General features: G+C 40.4%; 1 protein-coding gene and 1 long non-coding RNA gene across 4 annotated transcripts in view; both read right to left on the reverse strand.

Annotated features, from left to right (window-relative positions):
• The window catches only part of LOC102687745 (FERM domain-containing protein 5), a 132,200-nt gene that overhangs the window by 27,509 nt on the left and 83,972 nt on the right, over window positions 1-20,719 (reverse strand). For all 3 annotated transcript variants that reach the window (XM_015343767.2, XM_015343769.2, XM_006628889.3), the window contains exons 2-4: window positions 11,286-11,390; window positions 9,147-9,189; window positions 7,795-7,873 (exon numbers count right to left, since the gene is read on the reverse strand). In XM_015343767.2, the coding sequence (XP_015199253.1) occupies window positions 7,795-7,873; window positions 9,147-9,189; window positions 11,286-11,390 (227 nt within the window). The remainder of the gene's footprint in view (window positions 1-7,794; window positions 7,874-9,146; window positions 9,190-11,285; window positions 11,391-20,719) is intronic.
• LOC138239245 (uncharacterized) lies at window positions 1,763-4,651 on the reverse strand. The gene is made up of 2 exons (XR_011189728.1): window positions 3,670-4,651; window positions 1,763-2,709 (listed from the first exon to the last, which is right to left on the reverse strand). It is a non-coding gene; the product is annotated as an uncharacterized lncRNA (long non-coding RNA).

The following is a 20,719-nucleotide window of genomic DNA, read 5'->3' on the forward strand; positions in this document are numbered from 1 at the left end:
ATTTATAGCAAATGGATCATTAACAGAATATCTGTTAAACCTGCATTTCTAAATTATAATCTAAAGCATGACCACGTACTGCTAGAACCACCAGCTACAAGACAATTGTCACAGTAGACACTGCATTCCAGTTCACTACAGAGACTGAGGGTAATCCCCCGAGAGAGACCAGCTCTGTCTCCGTCATAAAATGAGAAAGAGAGTCCTTCTTCCTATCCTGGCCACTTCCAGACCGGAGCTTTGCATCACCTGCGGCGCGACCAATCCCATGTCGATGTGGAGACATTCTCATCTTTATTTTTAAAAACTAGGGCACAACCAGAAGGCTAATAGTAATTCAATTTAATATATGTGGTAAGAAAAAAAGCAATCATGCACCCTCTGTTCTCTGTAGGTGACACCAATCTTGAGAGTGCACAGCTTTCTACACCCATCGTTATTCTAAATTTCTTATCAGTTGCATACACTCCTGCATATACAGCAGTACGGCCAAACCCCAGAAAAAGCTCCGAGAAGGAAATAGCATAGTCAGTTTCTACTGCACGTATGTATACTCTATAGTATATCGTATAGACTGTATACTGTGTATTCTCAGTCCATAATTATCAATAATTGTTCCTTATTTGTATTTTGTCATTTTGCAGTGTACAGTGTCAAAATACAATGTATGTATTTTTGTAGATGAGTAAGCTGTGACAACGTCGTCATGATGCAAGTGGGCTATTTAAAATACCCATCTTCTCTGCTTTCTAAAGGAGTTTTCATTGACTTACAGTACAACTTGCATAAGGCTATAAGTTTCAGCTCCTTTCAGCTCCTTGCTGATAGCACGCCTATCTAATCAAAACCCATCCATCCCAACTGATTATTTTGTACTCTAAAACCCTAAAACAAAATTCCTCAGAGAATCTTTCCATCTCACAATGTAACACCCACAGATGAGTTCGGACTCATCTAGACAACAGCTCCCAGGAAATAGCACCAGAACAAGAACAAGAGAGCATATCTTCGCAAGGAATGAATTTAACACCAAGAGGTCACGTTGTTGAAGTGCAGTCTCTAGGAGTCTTCAAGAAACGGGAGGATGAGACCACAGGATCAATGAGCTATTGGCAATCAAACAGCCACCATTGTTTATGAACATCGTAAAAAAACATGTCGACATATAATGTAGAATTGCAGTTTATAGGGATGGTGCAAATACTGTACGTATACTGGCACACAAAAGCCCTGCCCCTGGTACATGGCACAAGTTTTTCGGCTGCAGGCTTTTTCATCTGTACCCCCCATCACCCTTCCAGAACCCCCCCGCTGAGAGCTGTGGTGATTGTTTGTGGTAGATGCTCTCATCCCAAGAGCCATACGTGGTGGACATTTACATTTACACAATGTACCTCCCTCGAGGGATAAAACAGTAGTGACCCACACGGGATTTGAACACACAACCTTCTAGCTACACATCACGAGCCCTAACCTGCCCTCCACCCTGCTGCTGACATTTAATAATGTCACAACCACTCAACCCTGTTCACGTGACAGCAGTGCTGCATGGATAACAGTGTTTAGAAAAGGGAAATAGAAGGATGATATTGTTGAGATCCCCTCTGCTGCTCCTCTCGGAGGAGGACAGGTGTAAAAACTGTGTAAAAATACATCCCTTTTGATGGGGTATAGGAGATGATTTGTCTTCATTGGCAGTGTGCTTTCACTTAACACATCTCTGTCTTGGCCAGGATCAGACAAGAGTCATGAAGAGTCAAGGTGAAATTCAAAGTCCCAGTTTATTTTGATCCCCTATAGGGGGAAAAATTAGTTCTGCGGCCAAGCCCAACACAACAGAATTCAGCATAACAACCATCATCAATAAGGAGATTAGAACTAACAATATTCCCTTTTAAGGACCATATACCATGAGAAACTCCATCATCTCCATCCATCCATTATCTAGCTGCTTTATCCAATACAGAGCCACAGGGGAGCCGTAGCCTGGCAAGTGACAGACGCAAGGCTGGATATACCATACACACATTCACACCAGGGCCAGATTTCCCAGAAGCCCCTTAACAGACCAGTCTTTGGACTTTGGACTGCAAGCTGAGAATCTGGAGAAAACCCACACAAACCCCAGACAGATAGCACTCCAGGTCTGGAACTGAACCCAGAAACCTGTAACATGCTAAAAAAAAACTAAAATAGTCATTTAAAATGTAGAAAATAATGATAAAGATAACGTAAAAGAAAAGAAATACAATGTTTTTACATTACCTGAAAGTCAATTGCAGAGGAGATAAAGGAGGTAGTCTATGACCTTACACCTTGGGGCACAGATATACTGTACATGTATCTTCCAGTTGGGAGTGGCACAAATTTAAAGTGGAATCCACTTCATTATGCTTGTACTTGTTGAGTGCATTAAGACTGATCTGATGCACCCCAGTGATTATTATCAAATGATCCCCCTCTCTTCTCCCTCTCCAAACGTCCAATTGAGAGAATTCCCCCCTGTGCATCTCGGCCTCTCCTTGCAGGGAATTGCATTCGGTGCTCAGCAGTCCCTGCTCCTTTTCTCCTCACATTCTAATTCATTCCTTGTGCCCTGAATTAATTTCACACCACAATGAATGAAGCTCCCTCTCCGAATAGTAATTAATGGCAGTGTAGCGCTCACAGCTCCGTGCCTTGCACTCCCTCACACACGCCACACCCGACCTGCATGAGACACAGGAGGAGAATCACAGGCAGCCAGCGCTGGCCGAGCTCTGCTACTGGAAAACAGCCCCAAAGGACACTGAACCTCCAGCCCCCACCCACTAAAAAACTCCCCAAAAAACTCAAGAAAATACCCTTCTGTCTTCATTCATTGCAATTGGTTCTAATGAACTTATCAGTGAAAGTGCTGGAAAAGGTGCGCAGCGCATTTTGCCTGCAGTGTGGTATTTTACCTAGAAGTCTAAACAGTTATAGTAAAGCTACAGTATGTTTAAACAAGGTTTTACACTGTCCTATGCACATTGGGGTGTAATTTATTTTACTCATAAACTTTACTAAAACATCTCCAAACTTAATGCAAATTTGCAAAACAGTATTTTCTTTTCTCCCTGGGACTTTTGGCCAACGCTGACAAAGAATTGAACTGGCAAATGATATTGAACCCATACCCTTCAAAAGCCCTGCTCATATTTACTGCATACACACACGTGCAATTCAGTAAGCAGGTGAGCTGGAGTTTATGACACGCTTCAGAGTAACTTCCTCATCATGGAAAATTAACGTTAGATGTCACATCTCACCCTGAATTTGCTCTAGCAAAAACGTGATTGACACAGCAGGAACTGAGGTGACAACACATAAGAACAATTCAATTAATCACTCTGATATAGTCTTGTAAAGTTCAGAGGAGCTTCATTTCATTCACATTAATAGTTTTTTTTTTTAAATCTTACTGCCTTTTTTTGTGCACTAATAACACACGGTCAGAAAGTGGATCAAATCTCTTCTCGATATGTCGAGCGAGTAAGTAGACAGTGCCTTGGGGTATTGGGAGTTTTTACACATGACCTGATTCCAGACAGTTTGGAAGAAGAAGCAGGCTGTCAAATGCTAATGTCTTTCTAGCCATCTGAAAGCTAATCATGTAAAACTTAAATGGATCCTTCAGTTTGCACTGACCTAGTAGGCTCCTCATCCCTCCCAGAGGGAACGCAACATGGAGGAGTGAGGCAGACAGCCTTTCAGACTTCTCTTGTCCCTTTCTTCTTGTCCTCTTGAATTAACCAGCTTTCAAAGTTCACAAGACGATCATGCCCACATTGGAATGCATGCATTTTTGCTTGACAAACTTTCCAATTGCCTTTTTTTACTTCAGTTCTTTGGAGCCTAATTTATAAAAAGGCATTAGCATGATAGCTTTTGGCAGTTGCACCAATCCAGTGTTCAGACGTGCTTGCGCCTTGCCATCTTCATGGCAAGAATGCTCAGCAGCTCATGACTAGTTTCCTGTCAGAAGACGAGATGCATTATGTTTTGCTGCTCTTTGCCTGTGCCCTTATTGAAAATCCTGCTCATTTGTGGTTTCCTCCATAGTCTCTGTGCTTGCTACAATTGTGCAGAGTTCCAGTCACTACGCAACAAATGCAATTGGTACACCCTTGTCAGGTCAAATCACCAAGGTCCCATGAAATAAAATAAAAAAACAACAAATTTTCTCTTCTTGTCTATTCTGTAAGTATTACCTTTTACGCCATTAAAAAAAAACTGGGACAGAAAATCAGTCACAATAAACCTTTGATATCTATTCATACCGTATCACCTCTGAGCAACAAAGTTAGGATTAAGTCGCTGGAAGAGCATATTTGTCCATATGTGTTGTAATGTGATGAAAACATCGCTGTGATCTGCTATCGATACACTGATGTGTGGAAGTTTGCGTCTTGTTCTTCAGGTAAGGAAGGAGGCACTCGTCTGAGAAGCCAGTGTGTCAAGCTATTTGCAAAGCCCTGTACAGTTCTAAGTTTCAGGTTCTTTTTCAAAGCATAAGGAAATATATTGAATGTTAATTCTGTTTTGAAATGAAAATGTTTTGAAAAGCCATTTTGAACTCTACAAGAGCAGTAAAATGGATACAGAGCTACACATTTATGTGTAGAAAATTATATTCACCAATTGGTAAGCGTCACGGAAGCCGGGTTGGTCTCCCGTGGAGCGTGGTGTTTTCGACACTATGCGAGGCGGCGATTCCGGAAAAAGGACCATAGACAGGGTTCAGGGAAGACACACGGGGCTTATTGGTGCTCATAGTGAAGTAGTGAGGTTCGTGCAGACGTGCGGGGAAAATCCGTAGGCAAACACATCCAGGGAAGTCCAAAGGGTAGTCAGGAAGCAGTCCTGACTAGTCCGTGGCCGGGAGATCCACCAGGAGACGCAGACAAACAGGAAACTCCGGGCTCAGTGGGTCGGGGAGCATTAACAGGCCTGTGTCCTCAGGCCACGGACGTGGGGAGACCTGGTACTAGGCGGGCCATCGAGCTACCGTGTACCAAAGCTGAGCGCCGAAGGCAGGAAGGAGTTAACTTAAATAGGGAAACTAAAACAAGACACACCAGCAAATAATACAGGTAATAATTAAAAGAAACTGACGTGAGGAGGTGGGAGCGCCCTCTGGAGGAGAGGATGGTGACCGTGACAGTGTTTAGTCTAAATCTTACTAAACTGGGTCTCGGAAGACCTCGGGGAGCAAGCTTTAACATTGTAGTTGGGTAGTTTCTTTCAGAAACTTTGTGTGAAGAAGTGACTCCTATCTTAATTTCTAAATTCATCCATTCTTCAATAGCAATTTGTTTGTCTCAGTCCTTGATTAACTGCTGAGCTTGAAATACTGTATAGTTGTTTTTTTGTCAAAACACTGGAGTTTTGAATACGTGATAAATATCCACAGGGAAACCCATTAAATATCCCCTGGAAAACCCATTAAGGGCCAACTGATGGCTCTTCATAGACAGACACAGGGGTTACTTTTACTGCTATCACAGATCCTCCATCTTTTTTATTACCTTGTCAGCTGATGTGGCTTGATCGGACCTTTAACCCACTGATGAAAAAATGAATAAAAATGGAAAACAACAAAATAAGAGCAGTGAACCACAAAGAACAAGTAAGTGCTATCTGGTCAGGCTTCCAGAACCTATCTCAGCAAGACATTCATTGCCTCTGAGAGCTGAGCTTCATTATGATGGGCTCTGGGCTATACCCTATGAGAACAGTGGTGTTAATTTATAGAAAATTGCAGCAAAGCACAGCAGAGAGTAGACAGCCTTTTAGGATCACTCCATCAGGCCAGACAAATGCTCTGAGCTGGGCATTGTATGTCAGACACTTTCCTGGATTTCAAATAAAGAATACTGTCTGCTTGCTGAAGTCTGAACAAAGGTGTTTACAGTACAGAAAAGAAGAAACTGTCTACACATATTAAAAAGGAAAGCAGACATGAAATGAAATATAAAGTGGTACTGTATGGTGATACTTTTCTGTCCAGATTTAATTCCTTTTTGTACTAAACAGGGAGTGGGTAAAGCAAAGATTAGATAAATTAGTTATTTACTAAAGACAGAATCCCAGTCTTTGTATGGAGCATAGAATATCTCAAGCCTTCTTCACACACACACACATTGCAAATCTCTGGAGCTCCCTAATGCCTGAAAAATGCCTGTCAACACAAATTTGAGTCGCTATCTTTGTGGTAACATACCATTGACTTTTATTCTGTTTCTTTTCACAATTTATTTAGTTTCCGCACAACCTCAGTCGAACAAGGGGTGAAATGATCCAAAACAGTTTTTGTTTAGTTTTGGATTGAAATGAAGATTCCATCTGGTATATAAAAAAAAAACAAATTTACATTAATAATAATAATAATAATTGCTTACACTTATATAGCGCTTTTCTGGACACTCCACTCAAAGCGCTTTACAGGTAATGGGGACTCCCCTCCACCACCAGCAATGTGCAGCCCCACCTGGATAATGCGACGGCAGCCATAGTGCGCCAGAACGCTCACCACACACCAGCTCTCAGTGGGGAGGAGAGCAGAGTAATGAAGCCAATTCATAGATGGGGGTTATTAGGAGGCCATGACTGGTAAGGGCCAATGGGAAATTTGGCCAGGAAGCTGGGGTTACACCCCTACTCTTTTCGAGAAACGCCCTGGGATTTTTAATGACCACAGAGAGCCAGGACCTCGGTTTTACGTCTCATCCGAAGGACGGCGCCTGTTTACAGTATAGTGTCCCTGTCACTATACTGGGGGATTAGACCCCACACAGACCGCAGGGTGAGCGCCCCCTGCTGGCCCCACTAACACCTCTTCCAGTAGCAACCTTAGTTTTTCCCAGGAGGTCTCAATCCAGGTACTGACCAGGCTCACACCTGCTTAGGTTCAGTGGGTTGCCAGTTATGAGTTGCAGGGTGATATGGCTGCTGGCCATATTGTAGGTTCATTCACGTATTTCCTTCATGTGTGCACCAGGAGTTGCGTACTTTTTGCTTGGCCATTTTTCCAGATTTTTTGCCCACTTTGACAGCAATTCACATGCTCACTGACACACACGCAGTTAGCTGAGCACAAGGCCCCAGAGATAAGACCCCATCGTTGTTTAGCTTCCGGTGCGAGGCCACCCCTGCTCAGAATGGGAACTGTACACATTCGCTCTCTGCTTTGCAGCACGGTGTATTTCATCTGTGACTCTGAAATATCTACACAGTCCGGGACACAGACTCCACTGCACCTCCACTGCAATCATGGCCTGACTCTAGACAAACGCTGAAAAGAAGAGATGGCAGTGTTTTTCTGGACCAACCCTGTCCAATATCACTGCAGAAACACATCTTAGGAACAGATGATATTACTGGACCAAGACTGTCAAAAGATCCATGGTTGCAATCCAGCACTCAAAGCTTCGCACACTTGAATGTAGGCACGTGTGCACTCGTGTACAATTGTATCCCTCTAACTTTCAAAATTGTATTTTGAAGAATGTTTGTCTGTGGTGACTGTGTTTACTGGAATGTAAAAAGTTTAAATTCTTCCTGTAATTGGAAAAAATGTTATTGGTCTATATAATTTTATAAATAAGTGTAGAAGATCACTCTCAGATTATTTTCAAATACTTTAAAACTCATTCCTTGCACCAACAGGAAGGTGAAAGAAATGTCTCGTACAAACCCGTCTCACTTGCATCCGATTCTGCTGAAGTGAAAGGCTGGTTTGTGCAGTATCAAGGAGGAACCCCTCAGTCTTACCTAGTGATTTCTTCTTTCAGCGCAGCAGGATCTGGGGGGTAGAATTTAACCCGGAAACACATGGTGAATGGTGGCTGAGCTGCAGAGTGGAGAGAGAGGGTTCTTGTATGAATGCTTGTAGAAAGACTGCAACAACAACTGACCTCTGACTACGTGTCACTGACTTGTGACATAAAGTAAAGATCGCTATGGCTGAAAGATTTCACAAAGTCCTCCAGAGGCCCTGTGTTAAAGCTGCCCTTCTTTAATCCAACGACAGGATGAGCAAACAGCACACAAGCATGGTGTCTGAGTTGTGTGGGGACCTGGAGGCCCATTGTGCTTTGTTTTTTAATCAACAATCCGGATAATTACACACATAACTTTAAAGCATTTTGATCCCCAGCCCAAAAGCACAATTATAAAACACGCATCAGCGTCTGACTCTGCCAGGGAGTGACAATTTTAGGGAGATGAACAAGGAATTGATCGAGCTCCTCTACCCAACCATATCTGGAAAAAAAAGATGAGACTTAGTTTTACAGCTGAATAATTTCACCTCTGATCTGCCAAAGAAGGTTTTGCCCGCCTCTTTTATTCTCCACTCAGGAGCTGACGTTCAGAAATAAGCCTCAGTTCTGAGCCTTGACATATCTGGTGAATAAGACGGTCTCTTCCAGGTCTTAGTCTAAGATGAGAGTCTGCAATGGCACAGCTATATCAGAACAGAATAGAGGGGATTCTCGACTCCCTCTCTGTTGGCCCATCAATTAGTTTTTGCTGATATACACTCTGACATTTCATACATTTTGAGCCTCTGCAGATCCTTTATACAAAGGAAAGCCTTTACTGCGTCCAGGATTAAGATTAAGACCCTGCTTCATTGTCGAACAACACATTTTTTGTAACAATTCAGTGTGCAAGCAAAAAGCAAGGCATCATTTTCACATGTAAAGAGTTTTTTTAAAGAGACTAACATTTACCAGAGTCATACAGATATAATACAAAGTGTACTGTAAAACTGACCTTATATAAGCTACACCACAAATCTACTTTAGACACTATTTACTTCATTATTAACAGACAGACTATGTCACAAAAGGAATATTGATTCCTTAATGAAGACTGATTTCGGTTTTAATTGTAAATAGGCTCTTAATGAACAGAGGATACCTCTGACACTCCTTCTGAAACTGAAGAAGGCAAAGAAATCTTCCTAATATGGCTACCAGCATAATTTATAATGATTGCAAATATAAAAAATCCCAATATACTTCAAGGTCTAAATGAGTCAGATTTCATTATTTACATTTTTTCAGTAGTTGTCAAAAAATAATAATGATAGTTAATTGATAAGAACAAAGATGACTTACATTTCATTTGTTTGGCAATTGACTTTGTGAACTCCAACCAGTGCTGCAAAATAAAAAATGAGTAAGATCAGCACTGTAGATATGCCTCAGTGGATGCAACACTTGCAAAGCACAACAGTAATCAAAATGACAGAAACACGTGAGGACTGATATCATTAACAACTCACCACCAGAAGCACAATAGTCTGACTGGTATATTAATCAAAGCTATAAACCTGAAACTGACAGCATGTCTGGCTTATTTATATGCTTAGCTTTTCTCTAACTGTGTAATGCACTGCAAATTGCACTGAAAATCCACAAAGTGTATCTGGTCCTCAGAGTCATTACTACTGCTATTTAATATCTGTCATTCCTCCTGTATATTGATCCTACCATAGCATCCAAAAAAGTCCTCAACGTTTCAAGCCAATCGGTCTTGATTCTTTTGAATTAAATTGAGTTAAACAGCTGCTCTCTTTAGTGCAAATGTTATCTGTTTCCACATAACCAGTATAAACATTGCATTGCAATCTGTCTAGCATTTTTCTTTTTTCGTCTCCTATGGTTTTTCTGATTACCCTGTGTATGCTGGTACTAGAATAATCATTCGGACAATAGCTGATTCTCATTCGGCTGCCTTTCAAATGCAGTTTGCATGTGGAGTTTTGTTTAACGCATACAAATCCTACTGAAGCACCACATGCTGGTGACATAAAAATCAGAGAGCGCACTACACAAAAGCACAGGTTGATTAATGCCCTTATCTGTGAATGCAGGCCACTCTTACTCAGCTTCTACTGCACCACCCTCATATTTATTTATGTCGCACTGATGTGATTTTTCTTGATCAAGAGCTTCTCAGGGAAACATGAAAGGAAGTGTTTTTAAAGATACCTTTTTTCAAATGTTGTTTTCTGGCAAGTTACCTGCCATTGGGGGGGGGGGGGCAGTACGTACATTTCATATTGGAATCAGTGGAGAAAGGCAGATCGGACTGTGCTATTCATCTAAGTGCCATATTCTCACCTGATGCCCATGTGGTACATTGTCATAGCAAACCAGAGCCAGTTCATTACTCTTAAAAGTACTTTCGACAGAATGATACCAGATAGAACATTATTGGTTAATGCGATGCAACTATAGACAGTTTAATCTGTTGCTTCCCACGTGAAGGGACTGTAACATCAGCCCTCCCACTGTAGCGCACACACCTGCTTTATCGAGCCCTCTGTTCTTTGAGAGGGTAGATCCTCTTCTCTATGAAGAAAGCAAGGAAACCTTGCACAGCGGTTTTGTGTGCAACACTGCACAGCTCCCTGTAGCGCCACGCTGACCTTGGTGCTGAATCTAATAAGGCAGTTTGTTCCCTGCTCATCTGTGGGCACAGTCTTTCCTGGGGAATGCTAAATCCCAGCCAGGCTTTAGAGGAAACCTTGCAGCTCATCACCTATCCTCTAAGATTTTCACAATAGCGAAGGGTACTGAGATATCTCTTAACGGATGATTAATTCGACTTGTTGTTTTTTGAACGTTTACACCACAGAAGGCTACTTCCTCAGAGACACTTAAACAAAATTTAACTTAAGCGTGACATTGCAGCAATGGACCTTAATGGCCATAGTGGGAAGACCAAGGTCTTACTCAAGGAACAGATACTGTACATTTTTCATGAAAGCCTGCTCGTTCAACAGGGCACTGAGAAATTCACTGGTATAAACAACAGTTAAGCTGAGAACAGGTGACCTCTCTATTTGTTAGAGAGAAGGAGACAACTGGAAAAGAAAACCATAAAGAGGAATCTGTTAAACAGAGATACAACTACAATTATTAAAATATTCCTAGAATTCCTTAAATAACTATAGTGAACATAAACGTTGTTTTACAGTACGTACAGAGTAATGTAGAAACTCCAGTTTGGTAAACCTTTGTATAATCTTTAATAATTAATAGTTTAATCATTTTCCATCACCATCAAACTTCTTAGTGCTTGAGGTACATTTTATACAGTCCTGTGCTACAACGGGGATAATGCTGATCCCTGTACAGTATCTTAAACTCATCTTACACCAAACTAGAAGTCATGTTTGGAATAAAGACTTAAAATTAAGTACGAACTTTCTACATTAGCACAATAGGAAGTGCTGCGCAGGAACTCACTCTTTGCTTGTCAGGGTCCACATATCGTATTCCAAAGTAGTCCTTCTCCAGTAAGTTCAAGTGGTGGCAGATGAGGTCAAACAGATACTGTCCCTTCGCATCCCGCTAAAAGACAAGGACAAAACTGCAATCACACACAGTTCACAGTCACTGAAGACCCTATGATTGCCAAATCTGGGTTATTTTGTTCAAAAGCTCCTGCCTTATGTAGGTTTGCTCGGGGCAGCAAACCTATTTATAGCCATAGGGATGTAGATTGTAATCACCAACAGCAGAATGGATTTATATTTCGACAACCTCTGGAGATATCTTGGTCTAATCAATCATTAATTCATGGCGATAGGCATCTGTAATGTTTTTGCAAAATCTCTGCTACAGAAAAAAGGATTAAAGGTAAAAAACTGAAAAGCCTTGGTACCAGCAGGAGAAAGCGAATGGTTCTCAGGAGACTTGGCCCACTCCTCCTTACCACTATACTGTCAATGTGCCACTACGAAGAGAGTGTCTCTTGCCTCCTGCCAGGGTGCAGAAATTGCACAGCTTGCACTTTTACTATGTGTAAAAACACATACACCGATTTCACTAAACTGCGCTGTGGTGTTACCACCACAATACCACGACACCTTGCCTACAGATATCTGTAACGTCAAGTAGCTCTAAGTCCAATTTAATTGAAGAGTGCTTATAAATTGGGCTGGCTTGCTCAGATGACCATGAAAACTACTTTCTAGAATACATTCCCATGGACAGCAATACACCAGTGGGTGCCACCTGAACAGGTGTGCTGGTAGTATCTAGTATGTGCGTTTCTATTAGATTATGTGGTTTCCCCATAGTCATTTTAACTGGGAAAATCACTAACTAGTACTAAAAGCAAATGCTCCATGGTTTATGTTTTATTTCCAAATAAGCAATTATTATTCTGCATAAAACCAAATTGTATCCAATGGCTTTTAGAGTATTTCTTAAATGCACATTCAGCTGCAGGTTGTAATTAGATAACAGTTAAATGATGAACATAGAAATTGCTCTGAAATATGCATGAGCTCATGCCGTATTTATTCTTGTTGATATTTACTCAGGTTCTCTCCAGGAGACTAGGGAGTGAACATTCACAGTGTGTGATTCCTAGATTCCTCCTCTCCTCTGCATTGTTTTTGCACTGAATATAGAAATGCCTTTCAGTAGACTAGCGTTATTACTTTCTATCTCTGCTTTTATAAAGCTGTTAAGTCTACGAGTTGTCATTGTCAAATGTGTCTTTGCTTATAATATCCACAACTGCTTAGCATCATCCCTTACAAACAAACACACACCTGGAATAATCAGAGTTCTCTAATGTGACAGTTTGGCAATTAAGCATGAAAGCTGAGAAACATATGCCTCTCACCCAGTCAGTCTGAAGTCTGAATTTTTAAAATGTATTTCAACTTGTTTTAATGGTATCTCTAGAATCCTAGACAAAATTATATGCCATAGCTTATTCCAAGTTTTTGTTAGATTTTCCACATCCCAAGGCAAGTATTGCATTTTTTTCCTCACATGATAAATCACATTGAGGAAATTTAGCGTAACAGAGGACAACAAAACACAATTATCTGCAGCATATTTACGGGAGTAATGGGCAAAATATGTCTTAAAGGATTTCATCTGGAGCCTCATATTTTAGTGATTTATTAACATGTAATAATTTTATAAAAGGAAACAGCAAAGAAAGTTAACAGTAGAATGTATAGACTGTGCAACTTCTCAAAACCCTTTGATGGTGTCAAAATAAACACCCTTCACCTTACATCTTAAAAAGGCCTTATTCTATTTTCCCAATGGCTATTTTTAAGTGTCTGATGTTAATGATGTTTGTGGATTATGTGCCCTGGGATATTAGCCATATAACAATAAATCAGTGGGTGAAAGATGGGACTCAAAGCCCATTGTAAGTCCATTGCATGGTGTGATAAAAATGATGCACCTTCTTGCACCAGATGTGAGACAGCTGGTGCTCTATTGCAGTTAAGCAAAAACAGCCTGTCAAAAGTTGGCGGTTTCTTTATTATAAAATAGTTCTTCTCAATGAAAGTAGGAAGTCAGACAAGAAAGAACAAAACAAAAAACAGACTGCACAGGTGTGTTTCCTCATCCAGTCATACAAACAGAAGGGACAAGAGGATACAGCGCTGTCACTGTGATGAAACACAGTGGAAAATAACACTCATGATTGTTCTTGCTCCACCTGACTGGGAAAGTTGTGTATCTTTGCCACACTCATTTATGGCTGAAACTACCTCTGAAAAGAGGAGGAATGATAAATTAAAGCACTGGGTTGTTAGACGTACTCTGCAAACCTCATGCAGCCCTAGAGGCCTGGGTTTGTAACTTGGCTCAGATGACAAGTGAAATCCATTTAGTGGTCTTGACGCAGACCCCAGAGGACATTAATCACCATCACAGAATACGAATCTGGCAAGTTTCTCCTGGCAGAGGGCCACTGGTACAGTGTATTTCTGGTCAGGTGTGAGCTGCACTTATTAACACCACCTGTTTGTGACTACTGACCCCCCATTTTCCATTAAAGTACATATAGCACATGGGATTTGTCCAGAGCAAGAAATTAACACCAGTATAGAGGAGAAATAAAATATATGTACAAAGTACAAACATTGTTTGTCATGTTGCCTGTACACATTTCACAAAGTTCTATCAATGATTCTATATCCATTTACTTTTGTGGGCACCACCCACACAGAACATCGAGATACTGTATGGCATATGATGACACACCCTGCATTAGTTTGACATGCAATACACATGTGGTTTTTATAATGTTTTGTTTTGGCCTTCTAGATGAAACCTTTTATATGTGCACTGAAGGTAAAAAACGATTTAAGAAATGAAGAAAAGCACAACAGGACAAGAAGACCCAAAGCACACATCGAAATTATTATGCAGAGAAGGTGGAGAAACTGCGTGTCTTCTCATCACTGATCTGTACCTGTACCTGAAACCAGGCAGAAACTGACAGAAGAATTAAGACAGATGATGCCAAAGCAAGAAAAAAAAGTATCCCAACAGTACCTGGAACTGCACAAAGTCAGGAAATCAGCAGCACCTGACCCCATATAACAAAAATCTAGAACTCTTCAAATATGCAAAGCTTTTATCAGACCTGTTTTGAGAATGAAGACATATTGAGCCACTTCAAATATTGCTAAAACATGTCTTTATTTATAATGTCATTATGTTTTAGTCATTTAAAATAATTCTTACACCAATTAATTCAATGTGCTGACCTTAGTTCCTGATTTACAACTGTGGACAGACCTTTGTCCTTTACTGTGTTTCACTCAGTCCCTCCTCCAAAGCAATCCCCTATATTTCTGCTACAGGCTATCCATTTTGTAATCCAGCAGCAGATGTTGAATTCCCTAAGAAAACCACCCTTCCAAGACATTGTATTTCAACATATTTCCTTATTTTTCAAAGCCTCGGTTTTCAGCTACTACGCAGGCTGAGATACTGCCACCGCAGTTCTGCAGTGATCAGGCTTCCGGGTAACTTCGAAATTTCTCCAGTGACGCCACTGTGAGGTGATTCTTCAGTTTCTTTCCTTAAAGAAAGAGCGTGGGATGGAGAAAGGCCTTGGAGAAGACTGTCGCATTGGCACTTTCTTGGCCCAGCTTCGTTAAGAGCTGCTGGAGCTGCCTGACCTTTCTGAGATGACGATTTTGTCTCGGGGCCCCTCCACGAGCTCTGGCCGCGTCAGTTTGGAGTGGCCATGTCAACGCGGCTCCCCGATCCTCTCCGACAGGTTTGCTTACCGCCCCCTGTGTAAAAATAGTTCTGCACGGGCAGCTGCGCTTCTCCAGCACACGTGCTGCCTCCTGACATCCGCACACCCCCTCCCACCCGAGTCACACTAAATCAGACCTTGGCGAGCCCTGCATTGCAGGGAGGAAGAAAAGCAAATACACACAACTGCGTAGCGTAGGTGTGTAAGGAAGGGATTTTACATATTCACTTCTTTACCTGGACCATCAAGTTGTAGCTGTAGGGAGGAAGGTGGCAATTTTCGCCAAAGAGTGACCCCACCTATTTTCCCAGTTAAAGTGAAAACTGTTCAATCCGGTGGGGTTTTCCTACATCCTGAGGACTCAGCTGGGATTTTACTTGATCTTGCTTTATTTAAGCTTAAGGTATACAATACCACGGCACAGTACAGTACATACTGTAGGAACAGTAACAGGACAAAAGCCTCTCTGGGTATATCTAGCCCACTTGGAAGTTAGTTAATTGATCCAAGGAACTCATCCAGCTGTTTCTTGAGAGATGCCGGGGCATCGTCTTCAATGATCAAAACCCGCTGGTTTGACTTTGAGTATTTTGAGTACTTGTATTAGGTCCCCTTAGAATCTCCTCTGTTCTACACTGAACCAGTTTAGTTGCTTCAGTCTGCCTGGTTGCCGTTCTCTGAACTGATTCCAGAGCAGGTATGTCTTTTCTATAACATGGTGACCAATACCCTACAAACTATTCTAAACTAAGCCGTATTATGCCATACTACAATTTTAGCAAACAGTAGCATCTCTTAACTATTAACGATCAATTTTAACACTTTATTCGACTTTGTAATTTATTCCCCACATTGTCTCAAAGAAGTAAATGATGCGTCAACAAAAAGAGCTAAGCGTCTTTTTCATTTTGTAAGTAGCCGTAATTATAATTGATGTTTTTGCCACCTTCCTGCAAATCCCTGCCCCTGTCTGCATGAATCCATCACCTGCAAGGTATTTCTGTTTCTGCGTCTGCTGCATGTGCTCTTCTTCCTAATCATCTAAGTATAAACTTGATGAGTGTGCTAACTATACCACAGTCGAGACCAAAATATGGAATTATTAAATTGTTATTAATAATAATCAGACCTAATAAGAACTAAGAAGTAATATTATATTTTTCTTAATAATAATAATTACTATTAGAACTAGTTACTATTGCAAACATGGGAGTAAAGTGTAGTATATTACAACAATGATAGAAGCACAGCAAATTATAGGCAGCAAGGAACTGTATGATACAAACTATCAGAAGCAAAAGCTAAACAAACTAAAAGCATGATATAAGCATGGTTAAAATGCAGAAATAAGCAGGAGAGATTCTCACATTCTCTCTGCTTGATCTCTTCTCTCCTGATCCCCTCCTTAGACTGCAGTGGAACATTAATCAAAAGAGTAAAACCTCAGACGGCTGCAGAAATTCAAACACCAGACCTCATAAATCATTCACCACAAACATCGCAAATTATTATTTATGATAATCTTTTAAATAGCCATTTACCCGCTGGAAACAAAGACACATCTATTCCTTTACTTGTCTGGTTTGAGATGATTAGAACTCAGAATGCAAAGACAGATTTAAGAACATCGAGGTTTTCCTTAAATGAGGAAGTTCCCCTGGGTGGAACAACTGTGCCATTGGAGAGGCACAAATTATCCTATGTAGTTTTTATTTAACTACAAATTTGAAGTGTTTCAAGGGAGATTTTAGTGATGAAGAAGGCAAAGGAAGCAAAATTCAATCTTAAAGGCTCCATATAAACCTATTAATACAACAATAAATACCCTATCATTTAGTCTAATTTAGTCATATTCCAAACACTTGCACTCTGGAAGGCAATTTAAAACAATTTAGAAGTGTGCCTAACTTTCTGAAGCCTATGGACACTTATGGTACTTGCTCTTCCTGGAATGACCAAACATGTCACGAGGACATAACTTTCTGAAGTTGATCAAATGTGGTGCAAACGGTCGAATCATGTCCAATCATCTGAGGAACTTGACAAGTATGTAAAGGTATTTAATATTACAGTATATTGATAGGTTTGTATAAACCCTCATACTAATGCTGACAATAAACATGTGGAACAGATTTTACAGAATGTTTTTGACTTGGACCACAGAATTGGAATTAAAACATCAATTCTTCGAAAGGTGTAGTGGGGTCTTTAATGTCCTGAGACTCTCATCCGAAAAATAGCACCAAGTACTGCACAGTGCTCAACACTATACTGCACCACAATAACTATCAGTTTTGACTTCCGGGTGCAGACAGAAAGATGCCACCCACTGGTTCACTACATCAACATCCAGTGAAAGTGCTTCTGAAGTACTAAACAGGCCAAGCCTTGCTGAGGTCGTGAATGCATCACCCTTCGAAGTGCTGTTGCTGCCAGAAATGAGAATATATGAAATGTTACTAACAAGAGGAAGCTGTTTGAGAAATCTAGCTCATTGGGTTTCTAGCAGCTAATTCTGATCCAGGCGTTTCTTGAAAGAATACAAGGTTTCAGTAACATGTCAATGCCTCTGAGGATTCTATGTCCTTGAATCAGGTCCTCTCGTACTATATGCCTCTCTGGTCAAGACTAAAGATCACAGAAGGCAATTCATTCATGCCCAGGTGTGTGCCTGGCCACCGATTGATTAGAGAGCAGTAATATCTTTTTTGTAACGTGACGGCCAAAATTGGGTACCACATTCTAAACGAGTTCTTACTTGCACTGCACAATTTGATTTCAATTCTATTTTTTGATGTATTTGTCATAACATTCAGTTTGCCTTTTAAATTGCTATTACTGTCCCAGTGTTATCTCTCCTGTTAGCAGTTGTTTACCTCTGTACAGTATTATGCAGACAAGACCACAGATTTGGTGGTCTTCCAGCTTGTTTCCAAGGTCTCTGCATTTGTAATGTCAAAAAAGTGCACTAATGCCTATGCTGTTCTTCTGCTGCCCTTGTTAGCAGTGTGTCTGTTCTATGGATGTTAGCCACGATGGCCCTAGGAAGACACATATAACCTGTTGCTGAATTACGGTCCCAGATGCATAAGTCAATAACAGTATTTCTGGGAATTTTCTAAGATAATAATATAGAGTTCCCTCCGGCATTAGTTTAAAAGGGATGTTTGGGCAACTATAGTGTGTTACATAGGTATGACGCTGAGAATTATATTGTTATTCTGACCACTCACACTTTCAAATTTTCAAAAATTGTAAATCTATTATCTCGATTCAATTTTTGCCCCTTACATATCTCTCTGAGGTAAGACTGACGCACAGCAACACGAAGATGGGTGTATCAATCAGCTCTGAGCCGACTGCTGACAACGTTCTGAACGCGCAGGTCCGTGCCAGACTAAAAGAGCTGGTTGACGTGTAGAAAGATGCAAGAAGACGTTGATTTATGGGAAGAGGAGATGTTCAGAGTCAGCCCGATTCTAATTTGGGGTCTTGTTTTGCCTTCCTTTGATTTCACTTTCCCGAGCTCCCCTCTAACCCAGCTTCATTGCACTTCCCCCACAGGCAGTGGTGATTGTTTCAGTATCAATTAAATCTGATTGCAAGGTCCCAGAGATATGTGGAGTAATATAAAACAGAACAAATCACTCTGCTGAGTCTCTGATTAAAAGTCAAAGAAAGAAGGAGTCATTCAATGAGTCAAAAGAAGAGAAGTCAAATTCTATTTGATACATGTGGTTTTTAATTTCTCTGATTGCGTGTTTGTATTTCTTAAAGGCTGAAGATTTGAGTGCGGCACAAGAGCTCTATAAAATGATGGAAGGAAAATAAACTAATGTGACACAGAATCAAAGAACATCTTTAAACAAGCAGAGAAAAAATTAAAAAGGGTTTTTCTAGTGAAATACCACCAGATCTGCCCACGTATGTTAAAATTCACCAATAAATCAAGTAAAACAACAGCTGATTTATCCCATCAAAGTCAGCAGAAGCTGAAATGTGAATACTGAGCCTCAGGACAATTCATTGACTATACCGTGTGTAGTTATACTCTGTTGTGGTAGAATTAATGTGTGTAATACAAGCTTTGCTTATGTCAGAGTACCATTGTGAAGTTCCTAATTCTGATTACAATTTTAGCTTGATTAAAAACTAAGTAAATTTGGGGTCCACAGAGTCACTGTACTTCCGAAGGAGCCAACAGGCCTTGGGTCTTGTGTACTGTTGATTTTATGAATCTTTCAGCATGCTTTTTTTCCCCAACAGGGAGAAGAGGAATATTCAAGAAACATCCATCAAAGACACAATTCAATTACGTTTGTAGAGATGGGATAAAGCTTATGGGAAATTACATCAACTCAGTGAACAAACACAGCAACGTGGAACAATATTTTGTGTTGGTGTTATAATTAAAAGCCCAACTGCAGAGAGTTAATTCAATTCAAATGATGACAGTCTTTCCTTTTCCCCTGTGCCGTTTAGAAAGTCTTTCTCTTGCACAGAATGCTGATATCGACCTGGAACACCAGGAGATGCTCATCTGTGAACTACAGAAAAACAAGTTTAGAAAATATGCCAAAGTAGCAATTACATTATGTGTTCTTTCAAGGAGAAGACATTTTATATGGTTTCAACTACAAAAACTAGCAAAATAAAGACTTTGAGCTGTATCCTGAGGAGCCAGGACACTGAGAATTTAAAAGGAATCCCTGTATCTAGTCAATGTGTATGTATATATTCAATGTGACCACATGGTACTTGGTCAGAGTACAAGTATAGGGAAATATTCTGAATATTGAATATTGAATTCTGACAAACTGCAGCTTTGAATACAGCTACAGGAGAATCTATTTTCAGTCTCATTTCATTCTCATTGTGAAATTCTCATTTAACTGTGATACTTAACTGTCATACAACAAAATGAAGATAGTTAATACAATAAATACTTTATTAAGAGGTCATAAATGATATGCAATTATAGAGTAATAACTGCGAAGAAAGTAGTGGGATTTTTTTTTAAATAGCGCCCTTTAACTTATTCACACTTTTCAATTTCAGATGTTTAAAAGGATGCTACAAAAAGAATCCCTGGGGAGATAGGCCTTTCTAACATTTCACATAATTAAAATGTAATGAGTTTACGGAGTCTCTCCAAAATGTTAAGTTTAGCAGAGGGAGCAGCAGTAATCCTTAGCCATAAAGAGCAAAGAAGCACTGTGGACATTGCATCACGACTCTCCTGTTCTCTTCATAAGCCTTCATTTTGGACAAGTAAGTCATTTATATTGTGAAGGGAACAGTGGAGTTTGAGACAACTTGACAAAAAGTATGATGGTCAACCCAAAATGCAAATGTCGTCATGAATTCAGAGATTAGAGCGTATGAACTTCAGCAGCGTGTGGATTTATTAGCAGATGATTCCTATGATCCAGAGATGTACTGTAAGTGTCAAATGGTCAGAAGAGCAATTGTTACAGTAAGTCACGTCTGACCAAACCATAATGAACACAAGAACACATGCTCAAATCACAGATCACGTTGACGGTACGTTTTGTCAGCTTGGCAGTTCATATGGGCTTGTTCTAACAATTTTCAGAAGTATTGCTAATGCATGTAGCAGTAATGCACTACGTTGCACTATAATACA

Source organism: Lepisosteus oculatus, chromosome 5 (assembly GCF_040954835.1).
Source record: "Lepisosteus oculatus isolate fLepOcu1 chromosome 5, fLepOcu1.hap2, whole genome shotgun sequence".
In the NCBI taxonomy this organism is placed as follows: Eukaryota; Metazoa; Chordata; class Actinopteri; order Semionotiformes; family Lepisosteidae; genus Lepisosteus; species Lepisosteus oculatus.